General features: G+C 38.3%; 1 protein-coding gene across 1 annotated transcript in view; it reads left to right on the top strand.

The window, feature by feature from the left end:
• NUP210 (nucleoporin 210) overlaps nt 1-20,674 on the top strand; it is a 69,091-nt gene that overhangs the window by 38,296 nt on the left and 10,121 nt on the right. Inside the window, exons 19-34 of the mRNA XM_059823207.1 lie at nt 1,448-1,552; nt 1,688-1,789; nt 4,647-4,775; nt 5,475-5,602; nt 6,507-6,642; nt 6,972-7,034; nt 7,668-7,847; nt 9,225-9,305; nt 10,243-10,374; nt 10,574-10,732; nt 11,620-11,711; nt 13,203-13,377; nt 17,227-17,402; nt 18,756-18,973; nt 19,505-19,641; nt 20,431-20,554. Of these exons, the coding sequence (XP_059679190.1) occupies nt 1,448-1,552; nt 1,688-1,789; nt 4,647-4,775; nt 5,475-5,602; nt 6,507-6,642; nt 6,972-7,034; nt 7,668-7,847; nt 9,225-9,305; nt 10,243-10,374; nt 10,574-10,732; nt 11,620-11,711; nt 13,203-13,377; nt 17,227-17,402; nt 18,756-18,973; nt 19,505-19,641; nt 20,431-20,554 (2,137 nt within the window). The remainder of the gene's footprint in view (nt 1-1,447; nt 1,553-1,687; nt 1,790-4,646; nt 4,776-5,474; nt 5,603-6,506; nt 6,643-6,971; nt 7,035-7,667; nt 7,848-9,224; nt 9,306-10,242; nt 10,375-10,573; nt 10,733-11,619; nt 11,712-13,202; nt 13,378-17,226; nt 17,403-18,755; nt 18,974-19,504; nt 19,642-20,430; nt 20,555-20,674) is intronic.

The raw sequence follows: 20,674 nt of genomic DNA on the forward strand, positions 1-20,674 counted from the left end.
ATGTACCATGAAAATAGAGTTGAGACAAAGAGTAAAATATGGAGCTAGAGGTTACGGTATTTTTAATTCAAAGCAGGTAACAGATGGGCACTAGTAATGTGAAATATCCTATGGCCCATATTTCTGTCAGTATGTCCAAGGTTTGGCATCTGGATGGTAGATTACTTTGGAAGATGATCTGTATTGCCAGTTGGTTCTTGTCTTTTCAGTGAGGTTTCCAGTCTGCTCTCACTGGGAAGCATAGTGTAGATGCATTTCCACTATAACTTAGTCAAAATTACTAGCTTACAGACACAGTTACTTTGCCATCTAAGAAATTTGATTCTGTGTCTTTTTTTCTCTTAAAAAAATTTGAGTTGTAATAAGAACACTTGGTGTTCTGCAATCATTTTGTAATTCACTGTGCTCTGCTTTATTAAAACAATATTCAATATTCTTTTTTACATCTAGAGATAATTAGAAAAGTGAATTCTCTAAACTTTACCTCGAGTTCAGAGTAATCTATTGTATTTCAATGTGGGATACATACATGTAAAATGGCACCAGAGATCTCTTAAGTTCTAGCCTTTGTGTTTAAGTTTGGGAGGAATCTTTTTGATAGTTGAAGAGTAGTTGTAGATACCAGTTCTGCTACATTTACATAGGGTCATGTGTTGTTTCTTTAAATTAGGTAATTTGTCTGCTTTTTTCAAATACATTAGAAATGGACTGCTATATTCTGCTTTCAAACCTGTCCGTACTTATATTTCTTTCTTACAGACAAAAATGCAAATAAAAATCTAATAGTTGATGTATTAAGATGTCTTGATCGTTGTTCCATGTTTAAGTGGAGCATCCTATTATGTCATTAGGGAAAGACAACATCCTTTCTACATCAAGGAAACAATTCTACTAATTAGGTGAAATGGGTACATAATACTAACTTCCTCTAAAAAACATTTTCCCTTCTAAGCTAATGTTATTATGATTGAATGATTAAACTTGCATCTGGTCCGGTGTTTATGTACTTATATTTAAGGAAGAATTTCTTTTGATGGCCTGCTAGGAAGAATCCTAAAAAAGATGAGCTTGAAGTAGAAGAAAAAATTCTGTCTCTACACTTTGTCATTTTGGATGAACGTATAACATGTCTCTGAGTTAATATCCTATCTGTGTATGTCAGACTTGGTTAACTGATCCCGCCACATCTTTAATGCGTAGGCCTTTGTTCTTTGTCTTGGTCAGAGATGCAGAATACAACAGCATGTCCTGTATATGACCTTACCTGTAGAAGAGAGCTAGTAGCTGAGCCAGATGCTAGATCTTGTGGACGTTCTATTAACCTAAACTTCTCCAGCTCTGGCTCTTTGTTCATCTGCTTTAAGCATCCTTCCTTGCATATGCAAGAGACTTGCAGTGTTTTCTGACTCTTAGTGTTTGCTCTAACAGCTAGAATTGTTTCTTTCAGTATGAACCTCTTCTACCAGTGTCTGCCACTATTGAACTGATACTAGTGGAAGATGTAAAAGTGAGCCCTACCGATGTCTCTATTTACAATCACCCTGACATACAGGTAAGGAATTATTCTGCCACTTTCTAACTGCAGGGAGGAAAACATCAAAAATTATATGATATGTGTAAAGGATACCAGTTTTAGCAATGTACTAGAAAGATACAATCTAATTTTGGATGCTTTTTGGTTTTGCAGGCAGAACTGTTCATCAAAGAAGGTTCTGGATATTTTTTCATTAATACCAGTGTTGCAAACGTTGTAAGAGTTGCTCATGAGGAATCTCAAGGTATTGCTTTGGTGAGTGAAGTATTTTGTTGTTTTATGTCTTTTTGGCGATCTGAATATCGTTCTGCAGTTTCATCACTATTGGTCATTTTCCCGTACACGTGGATAGAGAGGCAATAACTGCAGCTTGGATGTGTTGGCCTGTTACAGTCAAGCTTCAGGCAGGGGATCTTTGCACTAGCAATTTCAGGTACAGTTTCAGGTACAGGAAATTGTTTCACTACAGTTGTGATGCATACGTATACTCTGTACAAGATAAAAGCCAGTACCAAGTTGTTCTTTACCCATTACAATATTGCAGTAAAGTGTTCCTGATTTCATAAACACAAAATGAAAAATAATGTGACAGAATTATTCAGAAGTGTTAACACAAAGAGTAATTGGTTTCTGTAATAATAATGGAACATTTGTTGTAGGCCAGTACTTCTGAAACCTTCAAATTCTTCTTCCAGTGCTATGTCAGTACATTTTGCTATCACAATATTTCAGTCTGATTTTGTGAATAAATATCTATTAAAAGAGTTGATTTATGATCTCCATATTAAGTTTTTAATGCACTTCTCCACTAGAAGATGCAACTAAACTACAGTTATGCTTGACTTCATCCAGGCGCAGGCTATGAGATGCATTCTACAGTGAATGACAATAAAAATATGTATTTGCGTTGTAGCTTTCATTAGACAAGAATTGGAAATGACACAAGTTGTTTTGAAGAGCCTTTACAAATTTATAATTTACAGATTTATCTTGTAATAAATAATGTTGATAAAGTTGTGAAAAAAATGATGATAAAAGATTTTTTCATTGTTGAGACTATGAAAAGTATTGGTGAAACATTTTGATTGTCTCTAACTGTTGAAAGTGTAAGGTGGGAATATTTTTCCAACAGAGTCAGCTAGGCACAGAGGTGGGGAAAAAATAAGAGTTGAGCTTATTTTTGTACATTGCACACTGTTTTGACTCTTACTAGTTTTTTCAGTCAGATCTCACTCGGGGGTTTAGCATTGCTTTAACTGATGTATACAAGATAATTTCAGAATAGAGCAGTGAACTTAAATAGTGGAACAATGCCAGCAAGATAGGCTTTGTGAAGTACGAAAAGAGATTTAACTACCTGTCAGACTAAAGGAGAGAAAACACCACTTTTTAACACATCTAAAAACCATTTTGAAAAAAAACCCGAAAACCCCCACATTTTAAAAGTTTTAGTCCTGCATGTTGTGTTTGAGTTAAATCCCAGTATCGCCTATGGATTTTTCTTTCTATGGAAGCCAGCAGAATGGTCTGTGTTGAAAATCGGCAAGTTCCAGTCTGATGTGCCAGCCAAGTTGATATAGGATGGTTTGACAGTAAACTTGAATTCATTTTCTCAGAATAGTTATCTAGAGCAGTTGGTTCTCAGGCTTTTTACTGGGGCTGCCAAGGATAAATTCTATACCTCTTGCCCTCTTTTTGACGCAGCAGCTTTTCTGTATGTGGGTGGTAACATGGGGAAAGAATGAATAGTGTCAAACAGTGAAATACACTGTATACTGGGGAGCCACTGCACACCTAATAGGAGATGAGAACAGAAGAGGTAGCTGGGACAGGAACAATTTTTGTAGTAGCCCTGCTTTCCCTTTCGGCCCTCTGCTGCTTTTCTCTGCTCTCCCAGCCCAAACTGAGCTCTATTACATCATCTTCCCCGTGGTCGTGCTGGCTGCCTCCTCCTGGCCACATCCCTTTCTCTGCTTTCCATGGCTGTCTGTTAATATATGCCCCCAGCACCTTTATTAGCCACCCGCTTTGGGAACTGCTGCTGTTCTGAAAGCTGACATTTAATAAAACTTTATATTCCTTTCTATTTTGAGGGAAGAGTGATGCCCTCAAAGAACAAAATGTCAGCTCTTCCCACTGCTCTACAGCTAACTCCTGTAGTGCTGCCAAGTAATGCTGTGAATTATACTAAATTCCTTTGAACAGGCAGGCCTGGCTGTCCATCACCCCTTGTTTCAGAGTTCATCTTCATAAGCCAGATAAGCACATAGAGTAGGACACCAAACATCTGTGGTGTCTCTGGCCCAAGTGAAGATACCTGTGAAGGTGAAGAGAATAGTTGGGATTGTCCCTGAGGTGTGTGGCAAGGTCAGGCGAATTGCAAGAGAACTGCAAAGATGATGTGAGCAAGGTGTGGATGCATGGCCTTGGGAAAGTGTGTGGAGATGACTTTGGGATTGGTGCCTAGTTCTGAGGGCTTGTACGTGTGAGCAGAGGTCTCTTTCTTCATTGTTTGATTCTCGCTGTATTCTGAGAAGAGTGACATGTACTTTCTTTGTATAAAAAAATCAATAAAATAATAATAACACTTGTCAAAGAAATACCTGATTTGTCATCGTCCTCTTACTTGGGAAGATCTACCACAAGATTTTGGCTATTCATTCGGATTAAAAGCATTAACGGTAAAGTATGAATCTTGTGGGAAGCAATACCAGTGCTTTATAAGCATAGTGTTTGTCCTTGATTTTTTTTCCTTATCGTTTTGTTTTTCACTCCACTAAGAAAAGTTTCATTGCTCTGAATGATTTGTTGTGGGTTTTTTGTCCTTCTGATGGCAGAAGGAGAATAACAGGATGCCAGGCTGCTTCTAGATTAAGATACGTTAATTCAGTTGCTGCCCAGAGGCCGTTTCCACTAGCTCAATAGTATGATACATTTTACGTGTATTTTACAGCTTTACTTTTACTTTGGTGGAAGAATTATCTGTGTCTAAGGCTTAGAGAGTGCTGCATCCAACTGCGTCTGCCCTGAAAGTGATACAAATTTTATCCTACGAATGACAGACAAATGAAAATAAGAAGTGCTATAATAGAATTTTCTTTTGGCATTGCAGGTGCATCCTCTGCTTCCAGGATCAGTGACTGTAATGATTCATGACTTGTGTTTGGCTTTCCCTGCACCAGCTAAAGCTGAAATTTATGTATCTGATATACAGGAACTGTATGTCCGAGTTGTTGACAAGGTTAGTGGCTTTGAAACCAGCCTTATTAGCTGATCCAGATTGCCCTGATGCCTTGTGCTGATCATGAAGATAAAGATGAGACGTGTACAAGATGCTCCGATGTAGTAGTTAGGGCCCTGTGCTGCAGCTGCGTGACCTTAGAGAAACAGTTTGATCTCCCTGTGTTTCTGTTTCACCCTCCCAAATTTATCCTTTTAGTTCATAAGTCTTTCGGAGTATGAAGTGTCACTTCGTGTTCTGTGTGGCAGCGATCTCAACTTTTGCAATTACACAGCACTGTTAATTCATAATTTATATGAACACACTAATTTACATCTCCTGTTGTTTAAAGTGCATGAGAGCTATTCTTTTAGGAGTAGGTTTTGCCCCAAGGTCATTTTCTATACGTCATGTTTTAAAAATGAACAAAAAAATGTCCAACTCGTTTTACTTGCCAGCTTGGGTGCGTCTTATACTAAGTGTTGATATTTCTGAATGTTTTAATTATGCCCTTGCCAACTGGAAGACCTGAATTCATTTATTTATTTTGACGCTAACCATAGCTGGCAGGGGTTGTTCTTTAAAATCAGTGCTAATCTAACCTTGGGGCTTTATCTCTAATACTCTACTAAAAGTGTAATACAAAATAAAATGAAAACGTTTATGCTAATAAATAAGAAAAGTTTAAATGAAAAATGACTGGATGTGACTGTGTTTCAGGTGGAGATTGGAAAAACAGTTAAAGCTTATGTCAGAGTTCTGGATGACTCTAAGAAACCTTTTCTGGCGAAATACTTTGCTGTCATGGATCTAAAACTAAGGGCAGCATCTCAGATTGTTTCACTTGTGTAAGTTAATGGATTTTTTATTCATCTGCAAATATGTTTATAGGCAGAATAAGCAAAAAATGAGTGAAGGTATGGTCTTGGAGGCATGGCAGTATACAATGACTGAGTTTTTATTTATTTTGTTTTTGTAAAGTTAAAATTAACTGTTAAATGGTCAAAAATGGTTATTTGTTTGGAAAATTGCCTAAGCTAACAGTCTAAATCTTGTTGACTGATGAATGAATAAGACTGTATTAATATGCTGTAATACTTCGTGGAGCCTTATGCATCTTGAAAGCAGTGACTTGGCAAATAATGTCAGGTAAAGAACTCTGTGGAGACATATCTGATGTTATCAAACTCATTCTGTCTGTTACTGAACCACTTAGAAACAAGTAGGCTAAATCATCGTATTGCCTTGAAGCTCCTTATTTTCCACGCTCTAAATGCGAGGATTAAAATCACAGAAAAAATGTTTTGTGGGCTGTTGATTTTTAGTTTTGAGGCAATCGGTAAAAATCATTCTGCTTTGTATGGGAAAGTGTGTGTGCGTGTATTTGCGTACACCATGCAGTACTGCTTGGCTTTATCTGTCCCACTCCATTAAACAGTGTCAAGGAATGTAATCAAGGCTTGTGCCACTATTGTCCATACTGGTCAAATTGTTAGCGGGCTCCCTGGAAGAGTTTTGGTCTGTACCAGCTAATGCCCTTGTTTCATTTTCATTTCAGGTATTTCATTTTAAGATAAAACCAGGCTACAAAGAGCCATTTCATGATGTTACATGTAGAAATGTTCTATTTACCTTAATTTTGCTTAAGACGTAGTCAGTCATCCTGCTATGCACTAAGTAAGTCCTTTGCATTTGTAATTCATGTAATTTATTCAATGAACTTCTCTATTTTAATGTGTTTCTTTGCTACAGCCCGCTCAGTGAAGCTCTTGATGACCATACTGCTGCTTTTCTAGTGCATGGGATGGCCATTGGTCAGACTAGTCTTATGGCAACTGTTGCTGACAAAAGAGGACAAAGAATCAACTCTGCTCCACAACAGATTGAAGTAAATAATTTCAGATCAAATACATGAATAAAAAAAAATAAATCTATGTTATGATAGCACAGGAACAGTATATTACAGTTAATTTATAGTATAGTAATTATTTTGCCAGAATGATGTTTGCTTTTTCTGTCCAGAAGTTACCCAGATGCTAGGCTGTTTCCAATTTCATAATGGCTTTTAGCTGCAAATGACGAGTTAAGTCTCTGCACGCTCAATTGACTGTAATTAAGCAAGTGAAGACCCAGTTTTACACTTGTATGTACTGTTTTGTGACATAATTTACCTGATTGAAATTGCATGAATACAAGTATTCATATTCCTTTTTTTAGGTCTTTCCCCCATTTAGACTACTGCCAAGGAAAGTGACCCTAATTATTGGGGCTATGATTCAGGTATGGCATCTTCTTACATATTTTCTTTCTTTTGTAATTTCTATTGTAAAATAAATGTGTATAACTTATTTTTCAGGAGTAGATATTGAACTTGGCAATTTAGCTGCATTCACACTGAATACTCCTCCTAACAAGAATAGTTTCATTCTTGAGCCACGTTGTGTTTTACTGTATTGCTGGATCAAAGGTTTTGTATTTATCTGTGTCAAGGGAGTGTCAGATTTTTCAGTGTTAAATACCAGCACAGCATTGATAAATCTGTCACCTCCATGAAATTAAGCATAGTGGGCTAGTTCTACAAACAAACACAGAACAGAGCAAAATGCCATGGTGAAGAGAAAGTGAGGTAAACTTTTCTTAAACTTTCTGGGCTGGATGTAGCATCAGCCTGTCGCCTTCTATGAAGCGCACAGTCCACTTCTGTGCTTAGCTCACGTATTTCCCAGCCCGACATCAGGCAAGGACCAGTGTGCAGGAGAAATAAGCTCCGAGATGCCCTGGGAAGGTTCAGACAGCCTTTTCTTACTGAAGGCATTGTGGTGCTGAGCAGGGAAAGGGGTGTACCCTGTAACATTAACCAGAACAAATATCTGATGGGTTAATTTTAGTTGTTCTGTGTGCTATTAATTATAGATCACTTCAGAAGGAGGCCCTCAACCTCAATCCAACATAATTTTCTCCATCAGCGATGAGAAGATTGCATCAGTGAACAGCACCGGACTTGTCAGAGGAGTGGCAATCGGGAATGGAACAGTAACAGGAGTGGTGCAAGCTGTTGATGCAGAGACAGGGAAGCTTGTCGTGGTGTCTCAGGTAATGTTTTGTGATACTGTTTGTATCAGCTCTCTCTAACTTACGGGTTTGGCTCAAAATGGACAAATAGGCTTTTTGCATTAGTAATGTTATCTTGTGCACTTGATTCTTGGTTTCCTTAAGGAGATGAAAAATCAGTGTTTCTTACTCCCTGGCCTGTGAACTTAGGCATGTGCTGACACAGGTGATAATTTCAACCAATAGCTAAATCTTGGTGTACCTTAAAACAAAGTTCTACTCATAACTCAGGGAGACTTTATGAATGGTCTGATATCTTTAGAATTAATTAGTAAATCTAGAAAAGCCCATCTAAAGAAGCCTTTCTAAAACAGCAGGTTGTCCTTGCCTGCATCGCCTTACAGTTCAGCAGTGTCCTGTGTCAGTAGAAGTCAGAAGGTAACTGTTGCCTAAGAAACACATTGTCTCTTAAGCTATAGGCAGGCTGTATAGAGAGCTATCATTCTGTGCTGTGGTCTGAATCCATCTATGAAGCTCAAGCAGTGAATCCCTGCTATTCCATCAGAATCTTTGTCCGTATAACTTCCTCCTAGCTGAGCTAGTAGGGGAGCTGCTGAGCAGGCCTGTAAGGGAGTGCAAGTCCCTGGGACTTACATAAGACTAAGAACAATAGAACTTGGGTTAAATCTTGTGGCTCTTCGTTTGAGGTCAAGGCAGGACAGCTGCTGCACACCACAAAGCTCTGCTGCTTGAAAGATGTCACCACAGGCCAAGAGGAGACAAAGTAATTGAAAAAAGAAATATATATATATATATGTCTGTGCTTTGTAACGCAGGGGCAGCAGTCTGCCCTGATGCTGTGGCAGAAGCAGAATGAACTTGAAAGCTAAATCTACTGCCCAGTGAGGTCCAGGTCTGACCTTTCCTCCCCAGCATACAGTAGGAATAAAATCTATCGGGAACATCAGGATACGCGAAGAGGAGAGAGACATCAGTGTATCACATATATCATCATTATATTCTTGATTGTCCCATTTGCTGCTTACCAGTCTCACTTCCTTCTAATTCTCTCAATGTCTTCCTTTACCTTCTGGGATTATTAATCCCTCTTCTCCTAGGGACCCCTATGATCTAGTCCCTTGCTGTCTGTCACCTCTCAGCTCCATCATTCATGTCATCCGAAATTTTGAGCAGAGCTTTTTTTTAAATTTACATGACATTTTTAAATGCTTATCAATTTACAAAGTTAATGCTTTTGTAGTTTTTTATAGTCCTACTGAATTATGTCCATCTGTATTTTCTGTGATGTCTCATGCAAATCACATGGCAATAGTCATTAGATAATGGCAAAATAGCGAATAGATCCTGAAAGTGAAATCTAGCTCTCATTTGACAAGTGCTTCCCTTCCTCCTTTTTAGGACAAAGTGGACGTTGAAGTAGTACAGCTGACAGCTGTTAGAATTCGTGCACCAATTACACGAATGAAAACTGGTACACAGGTTAGTTGATTTGTGATTAGCTTTTATTGCCTTAAAATTTTGACCTGCAAGGTGTGACCATTCTGATTAGGTCATCTGGTAATACCACTCCAGCTCTCAGAGTGGTTGCCTGCTCTGAGGGGTACCGCTGCTGCTGCAGGAATGAATGTGCTGTCAGTGGAGAAGCTCCAGAGCTGAACATGCTAAAACAGAAATCAGGACAAGTTTACCTTGTGCACCAGACTGATTTTTCACAAATTCAGGCCCTGCTGAAGAAGCATCATTTAATATGGAGAAGGGTTCTCTCATCTTCATTCTATTTGCAGTGGAGACTTTCTTCCTTTATATGTTAAAAATCTACAGTGTGTCTGCTGTATCCAGAGCAACAGATACTGTTCAAGTTATCTTTTAATAGGTCTATTTTTTTAAAAGTCTCTCTTTCCCCTATTAGTGATTCTAGCTCCTTGCTCCTAGGTGAATGAATTGCTTTGAAGATTAAAAATAAAAAGTTGAAAATCCCTGTTTTGTGTTTATATGTTACGTTGTCTTAATTTGGAGAGTTGGAAGGTTGATGTCCAGAGCAGAGTTAATCAAGGAGGTCATCTACACAAAGATGTAGAAAACATAAGAGTGTATGATTTAACCAAGATGAAGTGATTTGATGCTATAAATGGGACAAATGAATTATTGAACTTATCTTTTCTCATGGAAAACTGGTACTTGTTTTTTGTAGAGCATGTAGCAAATGAGAATAAATCAAAATTTACGTTTTACAGGTTGGTGGTTATTTGAGTCTTCTACGTGATACATCCTTGCAACATATACAGCAGCCAAATTGTTTTCCTCATAAGAAATACCATCTCTCGGCCAATGAAATTTAAGTTTAGTTATGTTTGCTCTGTGCAGGTTTGGTTACCATCCTAGAATTAGCTAAGTAAGTTGGTTTCTCTGTTTCCAGATGCCGGTTTATGTAATGGGCATCACCAGTAGTCAGACTCCTTTTTCATTTGGCAATGCAGTACCGGGGTTAACTTTCCACTGGTCTGTCACGAAGAGGGATACTCTGGATATCAAGACAAGACACAGTGAGGTAAATCATGTGTATGTGTACTTGCACGTATGCGTATCTTGGGAAAAGGAAACTGTCATATAATGAGAATTGAGAAAATATTGTTGCTTCCATTGACTCAAAATCAAAGAGCCATTGTCAGCATTGGGTGTGGTCTTTCCTCTGTATCAATGTCAACTCTTTCCATGAGTAAAATTTTAATCACTTTCTCCTGTCCAAGGCTTCTTTTCAGCTTCCTGCAAGATATAACTTTGCAATGGATGTTTATGGCAGAGTAAAGGGAAGAACAGGCCTGAAAGTTGTTGTGAAGGTCCTTGATCCTGCAGCCAACCAGTTTTACAACATGGCAAGAGAACTGTCAGATGAAATCCAAATTCAGGTATGATGATGTTCCTTACAGTTAATGTTTTGATATCTATTTCAGAGCTGAATTGAAGTCTGTGTTTGAAGTCAGGAATTTGAAATGCAAAGGAGTAGTTCTGGCTTTGGTTTATCTTTGAGCCCTTACTCTTGACTTATAATGTTCCGCTATTTGGAAACCTCCAAGTTCCCCAAGTGTTGGTAAGGTTTACACTGAAAAGTCACACACACTGGTGTGATGCCTGAATGAAATTCAGGAGTTAATTTTTGTTGTAGACCACCTGAAATCTGAGGTGACTTGTGTCTTGTGGATAAGCAATGTTAGAGCTGTAAAAGAATTTTGGTGCTGTAGTTCCCTTCCGCACAATAATATTTCCTGTTTATAGTGCTTATCATAAATGTCTATGCAAGCATGTTAATTTGGATGAGGAATTAGCTTCTGAAATGAATCTCCTGGTTGTTCCCACTTACTGTACTTTGGGGAGCAGTTTCAAAGTATGTGAACTGGATTCCTTTAAATGGAACAAAGCTGGAAAATGTGCTTGAGGAGTGCACCTCATGTGTTCACGGGCTCAGACTTGGGGTAGTCTAAAGTAACTTGGGTGAATGTGGGGTCTCCGACACCATTTTGCTGGACAAATCTGCTTCTTTTTTCATACTGCTTCATAGTATAGCTATAGCCATAGAAATGAATGCTCTTCAGAATAATTGATAGAAGATACTACCTGTCCCATTCTCAAATATTCACGTTTAATTTTTGTTTTTTACCATACATATTATACAAGGTAAAAAAAAAAAAGTGTTATAGTTTTATTTGGTGAGGTTTTTTTGTTTTGAAGGTGAAATAAATGGCAATAAATGTCTTGCTGCACACAGCAGTAGGCTAAAATGCCTTTTATTTTCCAGGTGTTTGAAAAACTTCACCTAGTCACTCCAGAAGTAGAAGCGGAGCAGATCTTAATGTCACCAAATTCCTTTATTAAACTTCAGACAAACAGGTTAGTGATCAGTTTTCATACTGTGATTTGTGTCAACAGTTTATCAAAAACATAAAGCAATTCTGTTTGAAGTAAGCTGTTTCTGTCTTTTAAAAAAAATATGACAGTGCATCCATATAATACACAACTTATCTGATGAGTAATAGTATCTTATCTGTACTCTTGGGCTCTATCAAATCTTCGATCAAATGTTGGATTGTAGCTAGAAAATTCATTCAATATTTGGAACTTCTAGACCCTTATTTTAAAATATGTTGAGCCAGTTAAAGCAGTAGCCTGCTTCCACTAGAGTTTTTTTATGGGTGATTAAGGGTTTATGGAATATACTTCTCCGTATTTCTTACACAGCAGCTATGACTAGATTTTGAGATTAAAATATCCTTTCCAAATGAGAAGTCCTTTTTACATAATCTGTTTTCAAAGACTGACATTTCAGACTCATTTCAGGATTGAAATTTTGTTTTCCTAGCATAAGAATGCGGAGATACAGACAAGAGGACATACGCTGAGGGCGAGGCTCTAGATGCATTTACTTTTTGAGGCGAGGGAACCATTAGTTTCACTAGAGCTCCAGTGACCATGGTCATTTAGCACCTCCTTTTGAAACAGTTATATAGGAGCCCTGTCATTTGTAGTCACTTACTAATGTTTGCTATCTCTTCTGAGCAGTTTTTCTGATTAATTACTCATTAAGTTGCTAGATATCAGTTTGTACATTTCTCTGTCCTATTATCTTCACTATCGAATGTTGGGGTCCCTATGCTCTACCACCAAAACCAATTACACTGTTGCCAAGAAAAGGGCAGCTAAAATCCAGCTTTAATACCTTTTTCTTAGGATAGAGTATTTCTATCTCAGTGGAGGAGCCTGGGAGGAAAAAAAAATCATTTACAGATTTTTTAGAAGATGTGATAAGTGATACTTAAAAGTAGCTAATGTCTCAGAATGCCCACTAATTATAGTTTATGTATTTGCTCACTTTATTAATATGCAAATAGCATGGTGAGAGTTATTCCAAAAATTAACCTTGTCTATAAAACCATTTCCAGGAAACTGATGAGATCCACTTAATCATGTCCCTGACTTTATCTCTAATACTAGCATTGGCCCTGGTGGACTAATCTCCCTCTAAATATTGTTTACAGAAAATGACAGCAGGAGCTGCATGTTGTAGCCTTAGCCATTATTACTTGGAATCAAGTTTACGTCAGTGAACGATGACACTGCAGGGCAGTGGATGGAAACTAGATTTCAATACATGCCTAAACTCAGATAAGACTTCTTCCAAGTGAGCTTGAATCAGCACTTAAACTTTCCTTTCTTAGACTAGAACACAGGCTTTTCAGCTTTTATTGCAGACATGTGGAAAAAACACATACCAAACAGCAATCTTTTAGATTTGCATAATATATTAGTGGAAATATGGGTTTACTCATTTAAGGGGGTCCCCTGTTTTTTTGTTTTTCTGTTTTGTTTGTTTGTTTTCTTAAGGGACCGAGTGGCTTCACTGAGTTACCGTGTCCTGGATGGACCAGATAAAGTTCCTGTTGTAAAAATCGATGAGAGAGGTTTCCTTAACTCTGGGTCTTTGATAGGATCATCAACAATTGAAGTGATTTCACAAGAGTCATTTGGGATCAACCAAACCATTGTAGCTGCTGTTAAGGTAGTATCATCTCTCTCTCTTTGCAGTTTTCTCTTAGAAGTATATCTTTATTACTGCAACAGGGATGGTTAACTGCACATTTTGAACTTCCTTACTGAAAAATGTTAACTATAGGAATTAATAGTCCTGAGCTTTGAAAAAAAGAAGTTTAGTATGCTAAATTAGATCGGTAAACATGAAATCCCAGCAAATTGTTAAATTTGGTTCATTTTACAAAAAGGCCTTTGTATGCATGTGCCTTAAATTTAAAAAAAAAAAATTGTCCTAAAAAATCTCTTAGAAGGCTGATAATTACAGAACTTCAAATAAAAAAAGATGTTAATGTCATAAATATGCATTTTGCAGTGTGTGAAAAAGGTAAATATAATCTGGAGTAATGAATATAAATGCAGGATCTGTTGTGAGGTTCCTAAATGATACGTAGATCTTCAAGATATTAGAGATGTAACTGTATAGTGCCCAAAAATTTCATTTTTCTCTGCTGTTTCCCAGCAGTTTAGCTTTTACATGTAATGAGAATCTCTGCATGAGAAAGGCTATCTTATCAGATGCAATAATTTAGCTGCAATAATTTAGCTGCTGTTGCCTGTGTTTGGTTGAGCTGGCAAAGGCCATGTACAAGGCTGCCCTATGTGGCTAAGCTACCCTGAAATGTGGATGCTTCAGGGAAGGACAAACCTGTAGCAAAACTCAGCAGTTTGTTTCCAGGCTAATGAAACATCTTTCTTTCTCAAAACTTCATCTGTTGATTGAATGCTGTTATGTGCTGTCTAATGTATCTTAGTGGTTGGGTACTTAGGACATAAGGGAACGTATGTCCTTCATTTCTGTTCAAAAGTCCTTGTGCTGAGAACTTCCTATATCCGGCAACGTGAGCCTTGAGATACCCTCTGCTCCACTTCCTCTTCTCCCTTTTTACTCTGTCAGCATCTTTCCTATGTCCCAGCTAAAGGAGAAGGACATACAATTGAGTGCTGACTTTAAATTATGTGTAAGTTTAATTCTTATAATCAGCGTGAAATGGCTTGAACTTTTTTATTTGAATTTTGTTTTTAACCATGATGTTCAGCTTTGTCTGTAGGACAGCATGTAGGTCTGTCCTCCTGGGTGGAAAATGAAAAAAGAAATGGTGGCTTAGTTTCACTAATGCCACTCCTGCTGCTAGGTGGTGGCAGTGAATTTCTACAGCTCTGTTATAGATGACCTTGTTTCTTCCCTTCACTGCTGGATCCGGCGAGTGAAAGACATGTAATGAGTTTGGGGTTGGCTCAAATGACATTTAGTCAGCATATAGTGGTATTGAAGTTAAATTCTCCCTTCGTGCGTTCTTTCCGTACACAGTTGGGATACTGCAGAGCTGTGGAGTCAGTGCACTATGGTATTAAGCTTGTGAGCTCTTTGTGTTAGGAACCATCTCAGTTGAGCATCTTGTACAACTGATTTGTTTTCCTGTACTTATTAGAACTATACTACTTTTATGGAAATAATATTTTTAACCTCACAGTAACCCCGTGAGGTAATACAGTGCTGTTGTCTTCATCTTATGGATGAAGAACTGAGAGAGAGTTTGAGTGGTTTTGCTGAAGGTCGTGTAGAAAAACCTGTGACAGAGCAGGAGATGAGCTTGAATCTGTTGTGTCATTCTAAGGCAGAGTCCTCTCCTTCACACCGTCCTTCCTTTCGTAAGTTCTTGTTTTGTCTATTTACAACTGTACACAATTAAGAACCAAACTGCTGCAGCAGCATCACTTAACACTTAGACCTTCAACTTTGCTGAAAAAGAGACTATCTTATATAAGCCAAGGAGGACAGTGGAAGTAAGGAGGGACAGTGTGCTTAGCATGGAAGCAAGCTAAGCACTTACTCCTACCAGCTGTATTCAACTGAATATTTTTTTTTAAAAAGAAAAAATACTTTAAAAACTGAGATGCTTTAACAGTAAATAGCTGTTTTCATCAATATTAAATTTAGCAGTTGTCCCTTGTGGGACAGTTTCTGAGATTTTTAAAGTAAAGCAATCTTGAAAATCTGTCAGGGAAATGGCGTTTTTGTTAGCTTATAACCTCAGCTAGTTGGGCAGATGACTATATGCACTGATAGTTTAACTGATTATATCAGCCTGTGGAGTAGACAGTTGTATATACTGATATTCTAGCCACTTTTTTTTGTCTTTCAGACTCACCAAAGATGCTATTTGCTTGAGGCCAAATTTGTCCTTTCCTTTTTAAGTTTTGACATGTACATTTTCAGATTGCGGAGTTTTACATTTTAGCTGAACCTCTTAGGTCAGAAAAAAGGGATTTTCCTACAAGATAAGCCTGAGGGCCTCTTTTAAAATAGTTTTCTCTATATATTTGAAGGTTTTTGCTTTCTTTATCCTTCCATTATTTATCTTCCAACAGCTGTAACGGAAAGTTACAGTTCTTTGTTGAGTAATTTTGCTAGTTAACCTAGATAAGTTAATCAAGAATAGTAAGATGTTATTTAAAAAACAAACCAAAAAAAAATGGTTGTGAAATCTTTGTCTTCAGACAAACTTCCTTCACTGGAGTATTACTGCAAAAATGTGGGAGTGTGCACATATGGATAAACTAGCAGACTTTTCTGAAGAATTTGGAGCAGAAGTCCCTAACTCCTGTCTTGGTTGAGGAGAGGCATTGAGGCAACAAAATGCAGCCTGCTGACCAGTTAGGATTTCAGATGCCCGTTCTGACTGCTTTTGTCTGTTGCATGTAACTTCTCTCAGCCCATGCTTCACAGGACAGCCTGGCTGCAGCATTACACAGCCAGCAGTACCAAGATGAGTGTGCCCAGTGATGGGTCAGAAACTGCCCCCCAGCACACAACTCAAGAGGAAAGGTTGTGGGTGTTGTTCCTTCCCACTCTGGAAGCCCTCTTGTCAGACCACCACGGGCCTGTTTGAGGGGCAGCAGTTTGTAGCATCTGTGATGTTATTTGACAAGGATCACGAAGGAACAGCTTTGCAGCAATTGCTTGTGTTTCCTCCGCTGGGCAAACCTTTGCTCAAACAGAGCCAAGGCTGTTAGAAACTGCCTGTATCATCTTGGCTTTCTCACCTCGTGCAAGGAAACTGGGGAAACAGTACCATTTCATCCCCTCACTCTCACATACATTGCAAGTTACTCCTGGTCTAGTGACTGGGGAATGAATTACACTTTTTATTTCAAGAATTACTGGGAGGGAAGTCTAGGGGCAGCTTCTTCTCTTGCATAACCAGGGAGTCTTAACAGTTTTAATTTATAGGATAATAATGTAGTTTCTGAAGTCTGTGATGTGCATTTCTACATCATTATTGCTTGCTTCAATTCCCAGTGCTATTAGAGAAAAATACTAAGAAATATCTGATGGGAAGGTGTAAAGAAGACAGAAACCATTCTCAATGGTGCTCAATGACAGGGCAAGAGGGAATGCACACGAATTGAAACACATGAAATCCTGTCTGAACACAGGACAGCACTTTTTTACTGTGGTAGCTGTTGAGCACTGGCACAGATAGCCCAGAGAGATTGTGGAGTCTCCATCCTAGGAGATGCTCAAGACCTGCCTGCACATGATACTGGGCAACTGGCTGTAGCCCAGCTTGAGCAGGGCGGGGCTGGACTAGACAATCTCCAGAGGCCCCTTTTAACCTCAGCTATTCTGTGAAATACATGAACTGATAATAACAGCGCCATGTCTCAGTACTGTCATATAGCTAAACATATAGCAAGTGGTTCATAAAGGAAGCTTTGTATATTTGCATAATAAGAGCTGTTTTAGATTACTGTTTTTATAGAGGCACCAAAAAAAGCCATTTGATTTTGCTTTTCACTGCTGATGTTTTCACAGGTCTACCCCATCTCATACCTAAGAATCTCGATGAGTCCTATTCTGCACACACAAAACAAAGAGGCATTATTGGCTCTCCCACTGGGTGTGACACTGACATTTACAGTCCACTTTCACGATAACTCTGGAGATACTTTTCATTCGCATAATTCTGTGCTGAACTTTGCAACAAACAGGTGCGTATCTATCATGGGTGATAATTACAGAGAACAAAAAAGGCCAAATATACGTAGCCCAGCCACAGCAAGGAACAAAGATTGTTCCAAAAATACCAAGTGAAGATATAGTTTGAACTGAGATTAGCAAAGAAAGGATTTCATCTCTGTGGTCTTCACCATAGCAGAAAGAAGAGTTCGAGTTAGCAATCGATATTCTTGAGCAAATGGAAAGTAGCCCAGATAAGCATGATCGTGGGGCCTGCTGGGGTACATTTCTGCTTTAAGTGACTCTGAATCATCAGATTGCATACATCTGTGGCCATATAAACAATGGATTTTATTAGCATTTGCCTCATCTTGCTTCTTTCCTCCTAGTGCTTTGTTACACTGACTCACTTAAGTCTTATATAAGATGGTGAACGTTCTGGATCAGGGGGTGTCTCTTCAGATATGCTTGTACAGCCTCTGCACAGCAGAGCCAGGCCTCAAAAGGCCTGTCGGTCTCTGCCTCAAAGAGTAATAAATATTGTAAAACAGCCTTCTTTGGTCATTAGTAAACAATCACTAATTCCATTACTAAACATAGCTTGTTTTCTGCAGAGCACCTTGCAGTTATAATGCAGTGAACATGATTAAAAGGAAAAAAAGGGGTTGAATGCAAGATTTTCTCATTCTCCTACCTAAACGATCTGCAGACATTTCTATAGCATACAGAGGTCCCTGAGATAACGCTGCCCTAGCTTCCAAAATAGATGTGACAGAGCTGCTTCAGCACAGGGCTAATTAATAGCCCTAGAGAGAGAAGCACTGCTCATTAACCCCAGGTGCAGCACTGTGGTGACCCAGCTCTGCTGTTGTCAAGACCTTCACTGTCTCTGCATGGTGCTGCCAGGATGGCAATCTCTGTGCTGGGTGCACTTTGTAAGTGCTTAGGGTGTCAGTGCATTTAGGAATGCTGAATTTTGGTAAATATCAGAACTGGGAATGAAATGGGATTTAGTTTTGTAAAGTCTTGGCTGGAAAGCTGCATATTGGTGTTCAAATTCCTTTGCTTCTTAACTCCTTGAGAAAAGGGAAGAGACAGATTACCTCGTTCTAAAGTTCTATAATTCCTAAAATTAGGAAGTAGTTCTCATACATAATTACGACCTCAGTATTCCCTCAGCGTAACGAGGTGAGAACTGAAATTTGCCTCAGTAGCACCTAAATCATTTTTATATTTTCCTTATTTTGTCAGTCTTGATTAGAAGGTAACCATTGCTGAAAACAAAAGTCAACAATCTAAAAAGACTTCAATACCTACTATTTCTTGTAGAGGTAATGACATTAGCAAACTTGCCTTAACGTAAAAGCATTTCTTTTTGTATGTAGAGATGACTTTGTACAGATTGGGAAAGGAGCCACAAACAGCACATTTGTAATCCGGACTGTAAATGTAGGTTTGACCTTGCTTAAAGTCTGGGATGCAGAACATAGTGGAATCGCAGACTACGTCCCACTTCCTGTGCAACATGCCATTTTTCCTGAACTCATAGATGTGGTGGTAGGTGATGTCCTCTGTTTGAGTACTTCACTGATAAACCAAGAAGGTAAGCGGCACTTCAGTCGCTGTGTTTTTGCAGCTATATAATTTGACATCAGTGTGACTCTTTCTCATTCTCAGGAAAACTAAATGCATAATTTATGATGTTTGTTCAGAATCAAATGTCACTGTTCTTGTTAATGATAAAAATAGGTTTGATCAGCTCCTCTAATTTTAATTGTACCATGCAATATGTTGCTTGTATTGGATTCATGAGACTTCAGACATTTCCATTCTGTTCGCTTGAAAGGCTTGTTTTTTATGGGAAACACGTAGAGTCAGGACTGTCTAACCTCACTCACTGTATTTGATTATTAGTATTACCGGGCTTCTCTCAGAGTAACTGCAAGTCAGTTTGGTGTTGGGCTGCCAGCCTTCCACCACAGGAGACCCTAGAATCTAGTTTCTGTGAATTGGGAAGTGTGTGCACCCGTGCTGCCTGTGCAGTGGGTACATACGTACAGACACCGATGTGATAATGAAATGCTTCATTTAGCATAAATTCATTGAACAGTGTCCAAATGGCGTGTCTTCTCAGGCCTGTCGGGTGTATGGAGCTCCTCGTTAAGTAGTGTTCTTCAAGTCGACTCCAAGACTGGCGTAGCAGTGGCAAGGGATTCTGGTGTTGTCACTGTCTATTATGAGATTCCTGGATTACTTAAAACATACAGAGAGGTGAGGCACTGTTAAATCCTACCAGAACTGCTGACATTTGTTTGCTTCAGGTAGACCCTTACCAAAAAAGTATTCTATGATTATTTTTTTTTTCTAATAAATATTTAGAAACATTCTTTTTAAAGGAAAAAGTATTAGAAATGCAAATGGTTGGGAAGTATTTGGTATGTGTCCAAACACATTATGGTTTTTTTAATCACCTATGTTAAGGAGGAAAACGTAGTGTAATAGTTTGTTTTTAACCTATACTGTTCTTATATTGTACATGTTGATTCCGTTGCTTGGCTAAGTTGTTTCTAGACGCTAAACAATTTTTGAGTATGGCTGATTTTATGAATGAAGTTTCACTGCAGGGTGAGATGCCAACAAGAACTTTCTAAAGTGTTGTACCATATTACTGTGCATCACTGATCAGAACTACTCAATTAAATTATTTTGGTTTTCTACAGTGCAGTCATACTGTTGACACAGTTCACTGTGTCAGCTAACATAAGCGCTAGATATTCTTTTTCGATTAAATTTAGACATAGAGCTTTATGCCTATTAACTTATGGGGGTTGGGTAGAAAGAGAATGTTTTTACTAGCTTAAATTGCCTTGAAAGGCAGTTTCTAAAATTAGAGAAATGTAGGATTTCTTATTAAGAGAAACATGACTTCCTGGAGTCTGCTCGTCTATTGTATGTACATACAAGGATGTGTGCATTTCCCAATCAATCCAGTCTGGTTTTGCCTTAATTTTTATTTGTTAAAACAGTTTTTGGTAACAATGTACGTCATCCTTTTTTCAGATATTGGTTAATATACCTCAGAGGACTACAGCAATGCATGTAAGTGGTGTGAAAACAAGCTTGCAAGGAGTTGCCGCCTCAAAAGTGATAGTTTCAATTGGGGAAAGAAATAAAAATTTGAAAGGTATGATGAAAAAAATCTTTATGCTAATTGTTTATTGCATGTTTGTATATTCACGATAGGTGGTTTTGGTTTGTGTTTTGGCTTTTTGTTTGTTTGTCTTTAAGGGTCTGTGAAGCTGGT

Source organism: Gavia stellata, chromosome 12 (genome assembly GCF_030936135.1).
Source record: "Gavia stellata isolate bGavSte3 chromosome 12, bGavSte3.hap2, whole genome shotgun sequence".
NCBI lineage: Eukaryota > Metazoa > Chordata > Aves > Gaviiformes > Gaviidae > Gavia > Gavia stellata.